Source organism: Notamacropus eugenii, chromosome 5 (genome assembly GCF_028372415.1).
Source record: "Notamacropus eugenii isolate mMacEug1 chromosome 5, mMacEug1.pri_v2, whole genome shotgun sequence".
Classification (NCBI taxonomy): Eukaryota; Metazoa; Chordata; class Mammalia; order Diprotodontia; family Macropodidae; genus Notamacropus; species Notamacropus eugenii.
In genome coordinates this window covers 153693070-153713419 of record NC_092876.1, presented here as the reverse complement: position 1 = coordinate 153713419, position 20350 = coordinate 153693070, and the positions used below count along the sequence as shown (strand labels likewise).

General features: G+C 37.2%; 1 protein-coding gene across 1 annotated transcript in view; it reads right to left on the bottom strand.

Annotated features, from left to right (window-relative positions):
• MMP20 (matrix metallopeptidase 20) overlaps positions 1-20350 on the bottom strand; it is a 53596-nt gene that overhangs the window by 12743 nt on the left and 20503 nt on the right. Inside the window, exons 7-8 of the mRNA XM_072611251.1 lie at positions 6943-7079; positions 4894-5050 (exon numbers count right to left, since the gene is read on the bottom strand). Of these exons, the coding sequence (XP_072467352.1) occupies positions 4894-5050; positions 6943-7079 (294 nt within the window). The remainder of the gene's footprint in view (positions 1-4893; positions 5051-6942; positions 7080-20350) is intronic.

The window sequence follows — 20350 nt, the reverse complement described above, 5'->3', positions numbered from 1 at the left end:
CCTTTGAAAATGGAATTTAAGAATGTTGGTACTACCCACCTCCTTCAAGTACTATCTAAATGTGAGGAGGGGTGGGTGATATTAGTTGTACTACACTGGGACTCAGTCACTAACCTCTGTGAGCCTTGATATCCTTAATTTTCAATGGAATGCATCACAGGGTCATGAATTTAGAGCTGGAGGGATTGTAGAGGTCATCCAGTGCAGACTTCTTATTTATTTTTTCATTTTAGGAAGCTGAAGCCCAGGTAAGTTAAATAGCTTGCCCAAGGCCACGTAGGAGGGACTCAGACTATATAGGTCTCTTGTGAAGAAGGCACTCTATAAACCCTAACGCTTTCTATAAATGGGAGCTATTATGCGTTTTAGTTATGATCTTGGGAAAATCACTAATCTGTTTCAACCTCAGTTACCCCATCTCTAAGATGTGGATAATAATATTTTCACTATCTCCCTTAAGGGGTTGTGAGAAAATGAAAAAAACCCTATGAATTATTATATTGGGTGACATGAGTTTCTCTTTTCCTCCTTCTCCTCCTCCTTGTACCTGCTTTTCCTCCTCCTTCTTGTCTTTCTCCTTCTCCTTCTTTTCCTTCTCCTTCTTCTACTCCTTTTTCTTCTTCTCTTCTTTCTCCTCTTCCTCTTTTCTTCTTGTTGTTTTTCTCCTCTTCCTCCTTATTCTTCTCCTTCTTTTCTTCTTCTTCTGTTCTTCCTCCTCCTCCTTCTTCTCCCTCTTCTTCTTCTTCCTCTTCTCCTCCTCCTCCTCCTCCTTCTCCTTCTTATCCTTCTCCTCCTCCTCTTCCTCCTCCTCCTTCTTCTTTTTGTTCTTCTCCTTCTCTTCTGTCTCCTTCTCCTCTTCCTTCTCCTCTTCATCATCATTCCCTTCTACTGGGATTTCTTTCCAAGGTGCCAAAGGCAATAAATGCCTGGTTGAGCCAAAAAGTTCATGTGTCTGATGTTTGTCTGTCTAACTAACTATCTTATGTCTCTGATAATCTTTTTGATTCTAATAAATAATTTTGTCACTGTAGTCTACAGTGACTGTCAATATGTCCACAGGGAGTTGTGAGATTTTCTTGGCTACTTAGACTGCTTCCTGTGTGTACCAGTTGTGTGTGCCTCATTAAGATGCTACTTGTTAAGTAAGGCCAACCAAAAAGTCACAACATTGTCTTTGGTGAGAAGGAGAGTATACCAATTGTTCTGTCATTAAATTTAACGTGTCTTTGAAAAGGAGAGACAAGAATAGTACAGATAATTGGATTCCACTGAGAATCCTCAATCTTCCTTTGAGAAGATACTTCTAGCATCTCTTCAAACTTAGCTTTTTATTTGAAGAGCTGAGAAGTCACAGCAACATGGGAATAGTAGTAGGGTATGATGGGTAGAGGACTTGTGGACTCGGAATCAGGAGACTTCTATTTGAATCACACTTCAGACACCTATTAGATTCATAACCATGGGCTAGTCATTTAATTTCTCAGATGCTTAGATGGGGACATTTGCACTCTCTACTTTATAGGGCTAAGAAGAAAACATTTTTACCATCCTTCAGGTGTATAAACGCCAGTTGTTCAATGACAACACTGAAGTGACCTCTCAGGACTTTGGGGTAGGAGAAAGTGGGGGGAAGCTGGCTCAAAAGCTTGGAGCCCAAGGAAAGAAGAGTGGGATTAATCCATCAGAAGGATAATCAGACCCTTTAAAATAAAACATTATTTTTGGCTCCACTTGTCCTTTGTAATGAACAACAAAGAATGGACCTGTTCCTTTGCTTGCTTCTCAGCAAAGCCCACAGTGAAGGAAGAATTGCTTAATGCCTGTGACTCATTGAATGTCAACATTGTGGTTTATACCCCCTTTCCCATGGAAATACATTCTGAGCTCAAACAGCCTGAGTTTATTTTTCAGAAAGGAAGGTCTGAGAAAGAGATGGTGTGGTTTTGAGGTTTAGAAACAAGATTAGGAGTCATAGCTTATGCCTCCCCATGGTACTATTGATGGTACACTGAGCTTTTCTGTGCTCTAGCAACTCTGAAATGGGGAAAATTATCACTCTTTAAGGGGAAGGATGGGAAGGATGTATTTATAGAGGATTTGTAGGCTACACAATAAGTAATAGATGACGGAAGGCTGTGTCATATTGGAAAGAGTGTCAGGGTTAAAGGCAGGAGACATGGATTCTGGCCTTGGCTCTGTGACTAAGCAGATGTGCAGTCTTTGAGAAGCCATTTCCATTCTCTGAACCTCAGTTCCCTCAACTGTACAATGAAGAGATTGAATTGGATTATTTCAAAGTTCCCTTCTAACTTTAACATCTCATGGTTCTTCTTTGGTACTTTAAGGGTTAATGGTTTCTTCATGTGATTGCTTCCTCTGTTATCAAAGATTGCAAGTCCTGATAATTTTGTAAGTGGTCTTTGAGATTTGCTGTGACCAAAAATTCCATTGCCCTGTGGCCAACTTGGCAACAAGTCTGTCTAGATTTAGCTATGCTAGCCCTGTGATGACTGGCATACTATTCATCATCAGGTCTATTCTTGAAGTCTTTCCAGATCATTAACCCACTAGAGCTTGCTCCTTATTGACATAACCTTTAAATCCAAGATCACCTACCTCCATGAAGCATCATAAGAAAACTTTAGTTGAGGTTAATGATTTTTATGACTTACAAACACAACAGATGAGGCTGTAATTTTGGTCTCTTTACAATGGTTTGCTGTTATCCCTCCTCTGCCTGTCTTTCACTTCAATATATCTGAAGTCCTTATCACTGCCCTGTCCTTTCATCTGACTCTTGTTAGAAGCCCATGGAAAGTGTTGGTAGATCATTTTCACCTTTGAGAAACTTAAGATGTTGTGAAAATCCTTCAAATGCATTCTGTCTGGGCTCTAAGGCACAGGAGCATTGGAAATGTCTGGCCTGACCTGGGTGCATACTCTCATAGAGTTAGAGTTGGAAGGCATGTTAGGATCCATCAAACACAAAGCCCTCATTTTAAACATGAGGGAACTGAGGCCTACAGCTACCTTCAATGTTTTATATTGGGTCAAGATGTTGGTAAGTATCTGAGGTGGCATATGAACACAGATCTTCAAGTCTAATGATCTCTTCGACTATGCAGGGAATGAATGGATGCTGAGCCATTCATCTGGGCTGGGTTCTGCCCCTCCTAAAATAATGTGAAAGTGGAGCAGTCACAATGACCATATAATTCAATAACTTGTGCTCCTTAGAAAGAAAATAATTCATTGTGCTAGCTAACATTTTGGAAATTAATAGTCTCAATTTATCAGCAATAGTTATAACTGTATAAATATTTGAAAGGCTGTCCAGTGGAAAAGGGGCCAGACTTCGTCTGCTTGACTCCAGAGGGAAGAATGAGTAGAAGGTGAAAAGAAACAGACCTGGGCTTGATATATGGAAAAAATTGCTAACAATTTTAGTGAACCAAAAGAAGAGACTGACTAGGGAGGTAGTGAGATGCCCATCACTGGAGAACTTCAAGAAAAGACTGGATGGTTTTGGTACCATCTGGGGATGTTGTAGAAAGGATTCTTATTCAAATATAGGTTGGGCTGAATGGCCTATGAGATTCTTTTCAGCTCTTAAGATTCTATGATTTTATTTTATTTATTTTGAGGAGGGGAGAAATTTGGACATATGATTTCTTCTTTCTGGAAAAAATGCATCTGTTGAGGCATATTGGCAACTCCCTCCCTTTCCCCTCCTCCATTAGATCATGAGCTTTTTGAGGGTATGTTTTTAACCTTCCCTTGTATCCTGAGTGTTTAGCACTAGGGCAGCCAAGTGGCACAGTGAATAGAGAATTGGCCCTGGAGTCAGGAGGATATGAGTTCAAATCCAGCCTCAGACACTTGTTAGTGCATGCCCCTGGGCAAGTCATTTAACTCTCTTTGCCTCTGTTCCTCCCTTTAAAATGAGCTGGAGAAGGAAATGGCAAACCATCATAGTGACTTTGCCAAGAGAACCCCCAATGGGGAAACAAAAAGTCACACATGACTGAAATGACTAAACAACAAGGATTTAGCACAGTGCCTGACACATAGTAAGTGCTTAATTAATGTTTGTTGAATTAGTTTGTCATATCTCTAGAGAGAGTTGCCTGGGGTTCTGAGTGGTTAGGCAATTTGCCATTGGTCACACAGATAGAAACTGTAAGAGGCAGAATCTGAACTCAGATCTTCCTGCCCTCACAACCAGTTCTCAGTTTTCATTGGCATACTATCTCATTTCTGCCAATTAGTAAGCAGTTCATTTAATTTTAGGCAGCACATTTCCTCCATAGAACTCTGCAGCTAATTAACATTCTGCAAAATACAGGGAGTTGGGTGTAATGTAGCTGACATTACTGCTGAACCAAAGACTTGTTGGTAGGTAGGTAGATGGAAAGAAACCTAGAAATGGAGTCAGAGACCTGGGTTTGAATCCAGTTCTGCCCCTCACCTTTGTGACCCCATCACTCACCCTCTCTGGCCTGAACTACTCTTTTCTAAAATGAGGTGGTTGAATTATTCTGCCTCTTCTAGCTTTTAACGCGTGCTCTTATGATTTCTGTTCATATGCTATTCCCTGATGGTAATTTCTGAGTTTTTATACTCATTGTTTTAGATTTAGTTAGCATATTGAAACACCTGGCACATTGGTCTCCTAGATACCTAACAATGGCATTATTGAGTGAATTTTTTGCTTCTCAGCTGCCTGTTTCAGCCCTAGGCACAGTCAGGGGAGGCAGTAAATGATGCATAAGTGGTCTGGGTTAGTCAGCTGACTCACCAAATATTCTACATTCTTCTCCACAATAGCATTCTCAATCCAGTGAAACAAAATACCATTGCCTAGATCAAAGGAAAAAAGGGTGGTGAAAGTACCTGTAGTAGTCCTCCCCCACAAAGAAGAGAGTCTTCCGGGGCTCCCTTAGGTAGACAGCTGCATCTATGTGCTGCACATGCCTGGGGAACCCAAAGTCATAGATGGTCCTGGGGGGACCCTGCATTTTAAATCCTCTTGTCATCCAATAGTGAGGACCTGTGCACAGAACAAAGGGTTTTTAAAAGAAATAAAACAATGTACAACTTCCCAGTGCTTTCCCCTGGGGAAGCATTATTTCCTATTGCTATTAAAAATCCTATGAGTTCCCTTTTCGGTTCTACCTCACAAACAACATCTTTCTTTATGGCTTGGGAGACAATATAGCATACATACATAGACCTTCTGTTATTCAAACGGCTCTAGAAAACACAGGTTAGTGTCCTGACCAGGGCAGACTGCTTTGGCAGTTTTCCTGGCTATAACCCCTAACAGTACATAGAACTCTAGCTCTAGCAAGACTCTTGACTATTAAGTATAGGTCTGGGAATGTGGGAAGATATTTAGCTCTACCTGGAGGTGGGGACTTCCCTCCAGTAATACTAATAATAGCTTGGTTGGTTGGTTGTTGTCCTTGGTTCTTAAAGAACATCAAAAGTAACATTACTATGTTAGAGTCAGGTTACAGTGTGTCAGACTATGACTGATCAACTGATCATACAAGCTCAGAATGCTCTACCACAGGTCGGGCACAAATAATACATATGAACATTTCAGATGGATTCCCTAAATTTGTATATCTCACATTTCTTTTGAGCTGCTGCAATGCTGCTTTGCTTATAGAGCACAGTGCCTCCTTTGATATGGGCATGTCATGCTGGGTGATTCTTTGCCTGCATCTCCCATGTCACCCAATCAGTTCTTACAGGTCTTTAACTGATTCAAGATATCTTGCATCTCTAGCCATTTTTCCTTCTCAAAATTTTGTTCAGTCATTTTTTAATCATGCCTGACTTTTTGTGACCCTATTTGAAGTTTTCTTGGCAAAGATACTGGCATGGTTTGCCATTTCCTTTTCCAACTAATTTTACAGAAAAGGAAACTAAGGCAAATAGGGTTAAGTGACTTGCCCAGGGTCACACGTCTAGTAAGTGTCTGAGACTGTATTTGAACTCAGAAAAAAAAATGAGTCTTCCTGACTCCAGGCTCAGTACTCTCTCCTGTGGGAGCCATAGAGTAGATGGAATGCAAATGTTGTAGGATTGTAGGATGGAGTGCTGAGTGCCCAAGAGCTTTAGGTTATTTATTCAAGATCACAACTGAGTTGAGATTTGAATCTAGATCTAGGGTCTTTCCCACTATATCCCCCTTGGATCCTTCCTTTACTACTACCAAATGTGGGCATTTTGGTATGGTGGGAAATAGCACTGGTTCAAGAAAGGTATTGCTATACATCACGTTCCTAATCTGTAAAATGGCAATGAGTCACAGAATGAACTTGACAAGGTTATGAGAAATGAACTTTGTAAAACTTAAAGTAGACTATAAATAGGACTTATTATTTCAAATTAATTTGTGTCAAGGTCCAATATTAGCTTATTTACCCAGATTTCTTTAGCATAACTGTTTGTATTATTCTTAAAAGAACTCTTAGACTTATTGTAAGAGCATAGATTTAGGTCTGGAAAGTTTCTTCCAGTCATCATCTGGGTCAATCCTTCATTTTACAGATGAAGAAACTTAAGCCTTGAACATTTAAGTGACTCATTAGAGGTCACATAGGTGACAAAGTGGCAGAACTGAGATTTGAACCCAGGCCCTTCAACTCCAAATCCAGTCCTTTATTGCCTGTTCCACATGCTATCTCTCTGGACCATGTCTAAATCATTATGTGATTAGTAGAGTAGATATGGGCATCTCTTTTTGATGGCATTTTTATCTTTATCTTAATAATACTACAGTTAAGGAATTTAACCAATAGTTGCAAAGACAGAGAGCAACAAAGAACCTTTTTTCTCCATCAGTGAACATAGCACTTGACACTCCAAGTCCATGGGTACTTTCACTAGTGCCACTGCATTTTTCAAAGTGATAGGAGTTTGGTTCGGTACCTTTGAAAAAGAAAGCTATGCCTCTCTCAGGCACTTCATAAGCAGCGTCCACATTTGACATGAGCTGGGGAAAGGAGCTGGTGATGGTACTAGGCCTGATTCCAGCTGACATGTGAGCTTGCCGTCTCCAGAAAAGCCTATTGGTTACCGACAACAGGGTCAAAAAAAAAGATAGCTGATAAGAGACATGACTTGAATCTGTAATAAAACAGGCCTCAAACCACTGTGGAATCTCCTTTGGCTAGGAAGCTTTGACTTTCTTGAAACTTTTTTGCCATGTATATAATAAGCTAATAGAATCATGGATTTAGAATCTAATTTTGGATTTTAATTCGAAATTTAGATCCTAGAAGTTATCTATTTCACCCACTTCATTTAACAACTCAGAAGCATTAATGACTTCCTTCTCTTAATTATTCACAATTTATTCTGTATATAGCTTGTTTTTACAGATTACCTTGCTTGCCTCCCCATTAGACTATGAGAAAGGGAATGTCTTTTGCCTTTTTTTAATTCTCAGCATTTAGCACAGTGCCTGACATACGGTAGGCACTCAGTGTTTATTGAATGACTTTCATAACTAGTTTGTTGATACCATTTACCCTCCTATTGTTTCTTTTTTCTCTCTTTACTTAATTTAAAAGACCCAGAAAAATATATTGTGGAATGAAACAGTGGGATAAAAGCCAATCCCTGAAAAACACTTTGGAAATCCTAAACTACCATATTAATGATAGGTGTGATGATGAAAAAAATGATGGTGGTAATGATGAGGCAGATCCATAGCTAGACATTATGGCACCTGGGGCAAAAACAAATGGAGGATGAGAAATAGCATTGATTGGGATGACCCAGAAGAAAATGTAAGCATTGTTGTAATTGTGTTGGTAGAGGGGATAATCCATTCCTTAGAAAATCTGAGCCATGCTCCCATGAGAACCTGAAGATGAGGTAGATCTTGGGGAAGGTCAACATGATGTCAGGACCTTCAGAATGGGAAGCAGGATTGTGTTATGTGGTGTAGGCTTGGGCTAAGGAGCACCGGTCATGGTAGTTGTTCTGCTGAGGAGAAAAGACGTGCCCCTGGTTGTTGGTGTCCTGGGGCAAAATACTGGTTATTCTACCCTAGCATAAGTTCTGTTATTTAAGGAATATCAATCCAATATACCAATATATTCAGTTCAATTTAGTGAATATGACTTGACTACTCCATGTAATGTACTTTGCTGATATTTAAGCTCCTTTAGGGGTCATCCCATTTTGTCTTTCTATTCTCAGTGCTGAGAAAAGTTTCTTCACATAGTAGGTGCTTAATAAATCTTAGTTAACTAATTGATGGATTGGCACTGGAGAAGAAACAAATATAACTGCATTATCTCCCTCCTATTTTGTGGATTTCCCTTTCCTGTTTTTCTCTTCCTTAAAGGCAAATTTGGCAGAGATACTAAAAATATATTATAGAGGCAGAACAGCATAGTAGCTAGAGTGCTGGAAGTCAGAAAGAACCATATTAGAATCCCACTTATAATATGTACTACCTGTTTAACCATGGACAAGTCACTTAACCTCACTGAGACCCAGTTTCCTTGTTTGTCCTTCATTTTCTAAGACATTAAGGAAATGATGGCATGGCTTGCATTTGACTTTGATTTGAGTGAGGGAGGGCTGTACCAGGTCACCAGTCTCACTTCTCCTTCTGAGTCATCTGGATCCAGAGACCAGATATTCATCAGGATGACTGGAGATGGCCCAGGATGCAATGGGAGACCTTGGCCATTTTGGGCTAAGGCCTTTTCAGGTACTCCCTTAGAGTGAGGTAACGTCCATTCAGTGTGAGTCATCATTTCCCTGATGTTATGGCCTTCTTCAAAGACAAAGGACAAATACAACCTATGAGCAGACTGAATTGCCTGAATGGGGATCCAGCTCCTCTCCCTTTCCTTCTCCCTCTGCCCTTCCTTCTCCTCTCCAAAAGAAGGTAAATTTTGATAGTCCAGTTTCCTAATCTATAAAATAAAGACACTTGATTAGATGGGCTCTAAGATCCCTTTCAGTTCTAAATCTATGATCCTTTCATTAAAAATTATAATTATTATTTATGACGTAAGTAATTAAGGAAAACTAACTTGAGGGAAGGTGTTAATTAGTATCTATAATAATAACAATTACAATAATAGTAGATCAGATGGTAATTTATATAATCATCCTCAAAAGATGATCTCAGTTTTACGCTGTTTAACCCTGGGCATTTAAACTGCAGTTCAACATGGAATTAAAAATTGATTGAATAACATGTTCAGAACTTGAAAAGTAAAAAAATTCATGGTAGGTGGCCATTCATTTAAAATCATAGGACCCAGAATTGGAAGGGACCTTAGAAATTATCTAGTTCAAACCAATCATATTATATTTGAGGAAACTGAGGCCTCATGGGTGAAGTGACTTGTTTTAGGTCCCACAAACCAAAATCTCCTGGCTTCACTCAGTGCTATTTCCATTAGACAATTTTGCCAACATTAAAAAGGATAAAACAGTAAAGAATCTTCAAGGAGCTACTAACTGGATGGATTTAGAGTAAAAAGTTCTCAATTCAATATGTGTGCGTGTGTGTGTGTGTGTTTGCATGTGTATGTGTGTATGTGGAATGAATGAATGAATGTGGACAAAGGGCTGATTCAGTGTGAATGGTTGCTTAATCTCCTGATTAAATTGCAAGAATGGCAATTTCTATTTTTGCTTCCAGTTCCAGTTGGAATCAGACTCTGATTCTGCAATGCCAGCAGTATAACATTGAGCTCTCCTTTTGCTTCTGAAATACCATGAGCAGAATGCTGGAAAATGAGGTAGACCTAGAAGTAGACTACTACGGGAGGGTCTAAATTATAACAGTCTTCATATTCTGTCTACTAATGAAACTAGAAGACCAAAAGAAATCGCATGGGAAGATGAATCACAGGTTCTTCTTGGGGATACAAATAAAAGATCATAGAATTATAATTACAGGTTTATGGCTAAAAGAGATCTTAGTGCCTATTAAGAGCAACCTTCCCATTTTTACAGATGAGAAAATTGAGGTATAGAGAAGTTAACTGACTTGCCCAGAGTGATACAGATAGTAAGGGTCTGTGATGGGATTTGAATCCAGATCTTCTTGATTTGAAGCCCAGCATTCTACTCATTATACTATGCCTCTGAAGTGGGCAAAGTTGGTTTTTATCAGAGTTGTCCTGAAGCAACAAAAATCAGTTAATGGTATACTTGTCTATCTTGTATTATAGTGTTCATTATAATGATTTGTAAAAATACTGCAATTAACATAAATGGAGCCTATATGCCAGCATCTCTGGAAAAATTTGAGAAGGAAATAGAATTTTATGAAGAATTTGGTTTGGTAGGATCCCTTCTTTGCCTATTATCCCAAACAACTTATTTAATATTGGAATTAGTTAATCTTTAAATGTTTGGTAGAATTCATTTCAAATTAAATAAATATATACTTTAACATTTTAAATAACTTCAATGCAAATGTGAGCATATGGGAGGACAGTGAAAAATATGTTGAAAAAAATGATGGGAGAGTACAAAATGAGAAAGACCAAAGGCCATAGGCTGCCCAGAAACCTCATCCCCATACATTATGAATTTTTTCTTTAAGAAGAGAATCAGGACGTGCCAAACATAACAAGTATTAAATAACATCACAAAAGAGCAAACCTTGTAATTTAACAAACAGGAAATGATTAGATAGTAATAGAGGAGTGATTTCCAGATCAGTTGTTTGTATACAGTCAGATCATTGGTTTGTTAGAGCAAAGATAAAAAAAATACCAGAAAAAAATAATTGACACATTTTTCAATTGAGGCAAGTCCAATCTGACCTGTTTAAACAAGCTGCTGACACCAAAAAAAATAGGAAATTAGTAAAAGAACAGGCATTGCCATACAACAAAGATGGGAAGAAAAGTTGGACAGTTTGCAGAATGTTTGTACTGGAGGTAGTATAATTTTGAGATCACTGAAGAATCTCAATATATCTAAAAATAGAAAACATAAAACCAGAATATTTTTAAAAACCTTATTGTTACAAAAATGTTGAGGAAATATCAATATTCAGCAATATGTCTACTTTCCCATTTCTACATAATTTTTATGAGATAATCTCTGTATACATGGAGGGCATTATTTATGAAGGTATGAGAGAACATATACAAGCTTTCACAAATGGTTTTCTAAAGGTGACTACATCTTTACTGTCATACAACCGATTTAAATATAAAAAGGGGGCAGTAGTCCTCTGTACTTATTTGCTGACTCTAAAAAAAGCATCTGATGACAAATCTAATAAAAAATAAATATGAAAGAAGTCAAGGAAGTGAATAGAATTTTAGATAAACTAGATATTATAGCTATCCGGAAGGAACTAAATGGAAATAAAAAGGAATACACTTTTTTCTTGGTGGTTCATGAAACCTTTACAAAGATTGAACACATTAGTACATAAAAAATTTATAGTTAGAAGCAGAAATATTAAAAGTATCATTTTACATCACAATGCAATAAAAATCTATTTAATAAGAAACATAGAATAAAATCTAATTGGAGATTAAACAATCTGTTATTAAAGAATAAGTGGGTTAAAGAACAAATTACAGAAATAATAAGTTCATTGAAGAGAATCACAATAATAAGACAACATCTCAAAACCTATGGAATATAACAAAAGCAGTGATCAGAGGAAAATTTACATCTCTAATTGCTTACTTCAATAAAAGAGAAAGAGCAGACTAATGAATTGGGTATGCAATTAAAATGCTAGAAAAAGAACAAATTAAAAATCCTCAATTAAGCACTAAATTAGAAATCCTACAAATTAAAGATGAGACTAATAAAATTGAGTAAAAAAACCCCATTGAATTAATAAATAAAACTACAAGTTGGTTTTATGAGAAAGCAATAAAATAGATAAACCATGGATTAATTGGATTTTTAAAAAGAGAAGGAAACTAAATCACTTGTACTAGAAACAAAACGGATGAATATACTACTAATGAAGATGAAATAAAAGCAATTACAAGGAGTTATTTTGTCCAATTCTATGGCAATACATTTAACAATTTAAGTGAAATGGAAGAATAGTTACAGAAATATAAATTGCCTGGACTAGCAGAAGAGGAAATGGAGTCTCTAAATAGACCTATCTTGGAAAAAGAAATTCAACAGGCTATAAATGAGTTTTCTAAGAAAAAAGGAGCAGGAGCAGGTAGATTTACAAGTGAATTCAACCAAATACCTAAAGACCAATTAATTTTAATATTAAATACATTGTTTGGAATAATAGGCAAAGAAGGGATACTATCAAACTTCTTTTATGAAACAAATACAATACTGATACCTAAACCAGGAAGAGTAAAAACAGAGAAAAGAAAATTATAGATCAATTTCATTAATGAATATGGCTGCAAAAAACCTAAATAAAATACTAACTGAAAGATTATGATGATATATTACAAAGATTATATGTTATGACCAAATGGAATTTATGTCAGAAATGCAAGGAAAACTATTAATTGTTAATAGTTAATATATAATGGTTAATATATAATATTAACCATTGTATCAATCATAAAGTTAAAAACGACATTGATAGATGCAGAAAAACTTTTGATAAAGTCTAACACCCATTTCTGTTAGAAACATTTGAATGTAGAAGCATAAGTCTATTTTCCCTGAAACTGATTTATTTAAAACCATCAAGCATAATTTTTAAGGGGATAAGCTAGGAGCCTTCCAGTAAGATCAGGTATGAAACAAGGATGGTCAATATCACCAAAATTTTTGTAGACATTTTTTCAGATATCACTTAAATTGCTAAATTTATTAGCATGTATTTAGGCAAGATAACTTCTTATAACTGCTTTAATTTCACCTTCATTAGTGGTATATTCATATTTCATTTTTTATAGTAGTGATTTGATTTTCTTCTTTCCTTTAATCAAATTAACCAATTATTTATCTATTTTATTTGCTGAAGATTAAACAACCTAATCTTAAAGAATGAACAGGTTAAAGAACAAATCAGAGAAACAAATGATTGCAGGGGAAAGTGACAAATGTTGGGGGGGATGTGAAAAAATTGTGACACTAAGTCATTGTTGGTGTAATTGTTAACTGATTCAACAATTTTGGAGAGCAATTTGGAATTATGTACAAAGAATCATTAAACTGTTTATACCCTTTGACTCAGAAATACTACTACTAAGTCTATATCCAAAAAGGATTAAGGAAAAAGGAAAAGAACCTATATTTCTAAAATATTTATAGCAGCTCTCTTTGTGGTGAAAAAGAATTGGAAATTGAGGGGATGCCCGTCAATTAGGGAAAGGCTGAACAAGTTGTGGCATATGATTGTGATGATAGCACTACTGTGCTGTAAGAAATGATGAGCTCAAAGATTTTAGAAAAATATGGATAAACTTGCACAAAATAATAGAGTGAAATGAGCAGAACCATGAGAAAATTGTATACAGTCATAGCAATATTAGTATAAGAACAACTTTGAGTGAATAAGTCATTTTGACTATTAGAAATAATTAAATTAAACAAAAGGATATATGAAGGAAGATGCTGTCTACATCCAGAGAAAAATCTGATAAATAGAAGTATATCTTGAATGATTGTACTTATATACTCATAGTTGTGTCTAATGGCAGCCATCTCTAGGATGGGGGAGGGAATAGAAAATAAAATAAATTTGCACAATAACTCTATTATATATTTGAAAGGAATAGAAAGTTGCACATAATAGATCTGCAGTTTCATGTGCAATCATCTTTTTATATTATATTATATCCTATTGTATCCTATTATATCATATTATATAAATGTTTGCTTTATTCCATAAATTAGAAATAAAATAAATGAAGCTAAAAACTCATGTGATTCTGTAGAGAAAATGCTACCTTAAAGCTTCCCTTCCAACAAAGTATCCTCCATCTCATGTCAAAATTACCCAAAATGCTTTGAAAGATGTAAGAACAGAGATAATTTTGGTGACCTTGACTGTAAATATCAAAGAAGACATGAACTATAAATATATATGCAAATATGCATATATACACACATGTATATATGTGTATGTGCATATATGTATACACACATACATGTATGTGTATATACGTATGTGCATGTGTATATATACGTATGTGTATATGTATGTGTGTGTGCATACATATACATGTATGTATGTATGTATATATTGCAGAGCCTCTTGGATGGGATCCATAATCACTTATAAGAGTTCAGTCTAATTTTCCCAAAAAATAAATCAAATAGATAGAAAAATTCCCTACTTTCCAGATTATACTATGCACTTGGATGGATGACACATACAGTGATTCCTCAGTATTTTGCACATATTTTGCACAGATACTGAAGATGAACAAAGAATTTAACCAGAACTGCATAAAGGGAAGATAGTAGGCTAGATTAACTTTGAACAAATGTCTTTTTTTTTTCATTACCGCAAGCTTTCCCCTGAAACAAAGGCCTATTTTTAAAACATTGATATTCTTAAGGTAATGCCTCATGGCTAGGTGTTTCAGAATATCAAAATCTCTGAAGAATTAAATTTGCAGTTTACCCAAAGGGCAATGGACAGGGGATATCATGGTGGATATATATTCCTGTATATAAAACCACTGAATAATTTCACAAAGTTGTATATTAAAGATATCATCTGAGAGATAAATTATTGGAAAAGGAAGTTGACTAAGTAGCATGAGCAAGTGATGTGATTGATAGCCTGGGGGTATAAACCCATTCTTGGTCTCCCCAGCTAGTAGTGCCATCCCCTCTAAAGCTATATTCCCTCTACTCTGCATTTAACTTGTATGCTCTGATTATATCTTGTCTCCCTGATTAGATTGTAAGCTCCATTAGATACTATTTTCTTTGTATCCCAAGGGCTCAGCACAGTGCTGAGAACAAATAGTAAATGCTTAATAAAAGCTGGATGATTGATTAATTGATTATCATGCAATGCCAATAGATCTAGAGGAAGACCACTAGAATGATGATTGGACACTTGGTAAATTAGTGGAAGGATGTGGACAAGAAACACAGAGGATTGGTTGGTATGGTGGTGGTGATCTGCACTGTTGGGTGGTGAGCCCCTATCTTTTTAATCACCGCTTCATCAAAGTATTACATAATTTAAATGTAAATGAACATCAGAAATGTTTGCAAACAGTCCTGATTTAAATGAATTTCCAATTGGCCTTGAATTAATGGCTCAGAGACAATAAAATAAATCAAAGTTCCAGTTTTATTTTATAGCTTTGCGTAAATACAGGAAGACTACCTCCTGACTAATGCTCCAGTAATGCCTCATGCTTTAGGAAATAAGGCATGTGAATTCCTGGTTCATTCGTCTTTCTGTTACACCACACAGCCTCACCCAAGAAACTCCTCACCCTGGCCTTATCACTGCATACTTAGGAATTAATTGTGCTCTTATTTTCCTGAGAAAAGCAAGATTATCTTGCAGGAACCTCCTTATCTACCTTCTCCATTTCAAACTATTTCAAACTAGTTTATAGATGGTGCAGTGGATAGAGTTCTGAAGACTCACTTTGCTGTTATTCAGTCATTTTTTTCAGTCATGTCTGACTTTTTGTAAACCTATCTGAAGTTTTCTTGGCAGAGATACTGGAGTAGTTTACTATTTTCCTCTCCAGCTCATTTTACAGATGAAATACTGAGGCAAACAGGGTTAAATAACATGCCCAGAGTCCCACAGATAGAAGGATCTGAGGTCAGATTTGAACTCAGGAAGATGAGTCTTCCTGACTTCAGGTCCAGTGATCTGTCCATTGTACCACCTAGTGTGAGTTAAAATCTGGTTTCATGCACTTACTAGCTATGTGACCCTGGGCATGATACCTAACTCTGCTTGCCTCAGTTTCCTCAATTATAAAATGAGCTGGAGAAGGTAATGGTGAAACACTCTAGTATCTTTGCCAAGAAAACCCAGCTGTGGTCATGAGGAGTTGCACATAACTGAAATGACCGCCCAGCAACAACAAACCCTTTGCCTCTTGGCTCAGGGCAAGAGTTGTCTCTGCTTTTTCAAACTCACCTCTTCACCGTTCTATTTTCTCCTGTCTCCTTCGGAATCTTACTCTTCTAATCACCTCATTTTTCTTAATTGTTAAATCTCTCCTGTCACCAGCTCCTTTCTCTCTTCCTTAAAACATGACCAGGTCTTTCTCTTTTGAAAAATCTTTCTTTGATCTGCTGTCTCCTCCAACTGCTACCCCATTCTTCTCATTTCTGTCACTGACAAAAACATTGCATGAATAGTCCACACTTCCTGACTTAATTCTGCGCCATCAAGTATCTCTTTCAGTGCCTAAAATCTGGCTTCTCTTCTCACTACTCTACTGAAACTGCACCTCCCTAAGCTTTCTAATCTAAAGCCTTTTCTCAGGCCTTATTTTTCTTAACCTCTCAGTAGCACTGACACTATTAACCCCTCCTCCTGCTCAAAATTCTCTTTCCCTATGTCCTCTGTGTCACCAATAGTGGTCCTTCTTTATATTCTTTGCTAATTTTTCTCTCTTCCACTCCTTATTTCATGTCCTGAAAATTAGTTTCCAACTATCCATTCCTTTTCTTGTTGAATTCTTTCCACAGAATAATCAATCTCAATTCCAGCTACTGGTTTTGACCTCTTTTCTGAATACCAGTCCCATACCTTTCCACAAAATTGCTTCAAAATTTCTACTCAGACATTCCACAGTCACCTCAGCTCACTATATCTAGAACTGGATCTTCAACATGACACAGGAAAAAAAACCTGGCTCTAGAGTCAATGGATCTGGGTCTGATCCCATCACTGATACCCATTATCTATGTGACTTCGGACAAATTCCTTTATCTCTCTAGGGCTCAGTTTCCTCATCTGTAAAATGAAGTGGTTGAGCTGGATGATGGCCTGAATGAGCCCTTCTAAGTCTAGGATTCTGTAATGATTACAAATTAGCTCTTCTTCCTGAGCTCCTAATTTATGTTAATGATAACATTATAGTTCCAGTCACCCTGCCTGAAAACTTGGTTTGTCTTCTTCCTCTCCTTTGTTGTAGATATCTACTCATTAACCAAATCCTTTAGATGTCCCTGTAGTTGACGGTGGGAATTTCCAAGCTGACTAGTGGGAATGAATAAGTTCTGGGAGTGAACAAATGCTTGGCAATGTTTCTCAAGCACAAACTCCCCAAGATCTCATTGTTACTGGGCCATGAAAAAATGTTTTGTTCTTTGTCCAGAATAGCAGGCAGACTTCACCAAGATATAGAGATAGTAACCAACAGGAAGTTCAAACTCTAAAATCACTGAATTCTAGAGATGGAAGGATCATTAGTTCTGACCCTTTCAATCTAAGGATGAGGAAACTCAGTTCTAGAAAGGAAAAGACTTTGCCGAAGGTCGGAAAGTTAGTGACAGAACTGTAACTTCAATCACAAATCCCTGTATTTAGTTCTATACTTTCCCTGCCGCAATGTATTTTAGTGTAGCCTGGTTATTTGAAATCATCTCTATTCAATTGCATCTTACCCAATCAGAAGTTAGGGAAAAGTCATAAAAGCTGCTTTTCACTAGAGACTTGTTAGACAACCTTCCTCCCCACCCAATCACCAGGAGACTTCAAGGAACTGAATCATGGTCAGCCTGCACCTAGATAAATTTTTTTAAACCACTGAAACAATGATTTGTGCTATACCAATCAATAGTTTCAGGATGTAGGAACCTATAGAGAAGGAAAAGAATGTCAAGAGTTTTCGTTCTTCCATTATTATCTCCCTGGCACATAATGGCTTCATCTTATGCCAAATGAACAGGTAAGGAGAGAGATGAACATGGTGTTATTTGAACAATGGAGAGGTAGCTAACTGGAAATGACCTCATAGACAGACTACACTGCTTTCCCCAGATTCCATTTCCATATCAAATATTCCTCATTTTCCATCAGGAAAGCTTTCAGATATATGAAAATTCAAGAAGTCAGAGATGGAACAATTCAAGAAAAGTCATTATCACCAGGAAAATCTTGTAGCTAAGCAAGTTAAAAAGCCTTCCTGAAATCTCTTTATGAGGTAGAATTTCTATAGGAAGAATACTAGCAGTTTGAAGCTTATCAATGAAGCACTGAAAACATTCATTTGTGTCATTTGTTTGAAATTCAGAGCAAATTTTCTTAAAGAAACAATTTCTCTTTGGGACACTTTAAAGAGCTATTATACACAGTGGCTAATTTCCTAAGCTAACCCTTGGAAGACCTTTCCATTTATGAGGTAATTGAACCACATGGTTCAACTGTAGGACTTTATATTCCACCAGATGAAAACTGTACATACACAGATAAGTAATTACACTTATGTAAATACAAAGTCATATTTTTTTGGGGGAGTGAATATGCTAATACCCGAAGAGATCTGTATGGCCTCATGTAGGGAGAAAGCTAAGCCTTGAGTAGAGTTAAATACTCAGGAGATAGAAATAAGGAAAGAGACCATAGGGTGAGGTGGGGTGGTGGATTAAGGAAGGAAATGCCTATGCAAAGGCACATGGACAGGAAATGAAATGTTATGCATTGCTGACAAAAAGCAGATTAGTTTGATAGGAACATTGAGTCTATAAGGGGGAGTAAAGTACAATAAGTCTGAAAAGAGAAGTTGGGGTACAATTGAGAAGGGCTTTAAATATCAAACAGAGGAGTTTGCATTTTATTCTAGAGGCAAGAGGGACTCATTGAAGCTTCTTGAGCAGGGCAGTGATCACACCTGTGTTAGTAGTAATATGTTTGACAGTTATATGGAAGATGGATTGGAGAGAAACTAGATAGGAGATAGATGAGAGGGAGATAAAGATGAGAGAGAGAGAGAGAGAGAGAGAGAGAGAGAGAGAGAGAGAGAGAGAGAGAGAGAGAGACAGAGAGACAGAGAGACAGAGAGAGACAGAGAGAGGGAGACAGAGAGAGACAAAGAGTGACAGAGAGAGAGAGAGACAGAGAGAGAGAGGAAAAGAGAGAGAGAGAGAGAGAGAGAGAGAGAGAGAGGGAGAGAGAGAGAGAAGGAGACTCCCTGGGGAGGCTACTGTTGTAGTTGTAACAACAGGTGATGAGGATGGTGGTTGTGTGGGAATAGAAAGGAACAGATAGAAGTGTAGTTAGGCTAGCAAGCCTTCTCTCATTAACTCCTAAACTCAACTCCCATCCCCTTTTTTTACACATTGAACCCTTATGGAGAAGATTGAAGTCACCCTATATAAGCTCATTCATATCTCTTTCCTCACAGTGAAAAAATCTGCCTTCACTCATGCTCTCCCCTGGGTTCAGGGGAAGTTAAGGCTATACCTTGCCTTGGGTCTAGGAGAGATAATCTATTATGGAGTCCTACTCAAACGTGAATCAATATCAATTCATTACGATTCTATACTCATCTAGTAATACATATTTGGTCAGTCATCTCGTAATGGGTATAAGAATAAGCAATGTATTTATTAATCCATATTTTGTGTAAATCACATGCTTTGTATAAATCACAAACTTACTGCATAACCACAAGAATGCTGACACAGATATCTCCATCCTATTTTGCTCAGAATTCATAACCAAACCAAACATGGGAGGCATGGTGCAGAAAGTCCTCCCAATATATTCTTGGAGCATATGTATGACTTGTACCATCTCCTCTTGCCCAACCCCATCCATCTTATGACCATCTAGTCAGCAGAGATAATCCCTGCTTCCCCCAACCCATGAACCTGCTGATAAAACATTTTTAGCTTATGCATCATGTCAACCAATAGGATTCTGTACTTTGTATAGCCTCTTTAGAATGTTCAGTTAATAAATCTGGTATCAAGGCTCATAAAAATAAAGCACTGAAAGGAGGGCACATCTCAGGCCATGAGGAAATTCTGGGGTTCACTTCATTAGAGGGAGCCAGATCCCTTTAATAAAATACTTTGGCTCAGAGCTCTGCCTCAGTTTCTCTTCTAGTTGTTCAGGGTGCTTTTTTTCCCACAGCTCCTTAAGGTCAGCCCTCAACTTTGCTTTACTAATAATTTCCTCTCTCTTATCTTTTTTTCTTTTCCTCTCTGCTAGTTCTCTCCCTCTGCTTATAAACATGCTCATCTCCTCAACCTAAAAAACAAACCCAAAGAATCCTTTCCCTTTGACTCTGAATTTGCCTCTTTACTGGTCTTATTACCTCTTTCCCCTCATTGTAAACTTCTAGAAAATGCGGTCTCCTCTTATTGTCTTCACTTTCTCACCTCCTTACTTCCTACTCAACTCCTGCAATTTGGTTTCCTCTCCATCTCTCAGGTGAAACTGCTCCCTTAAAAG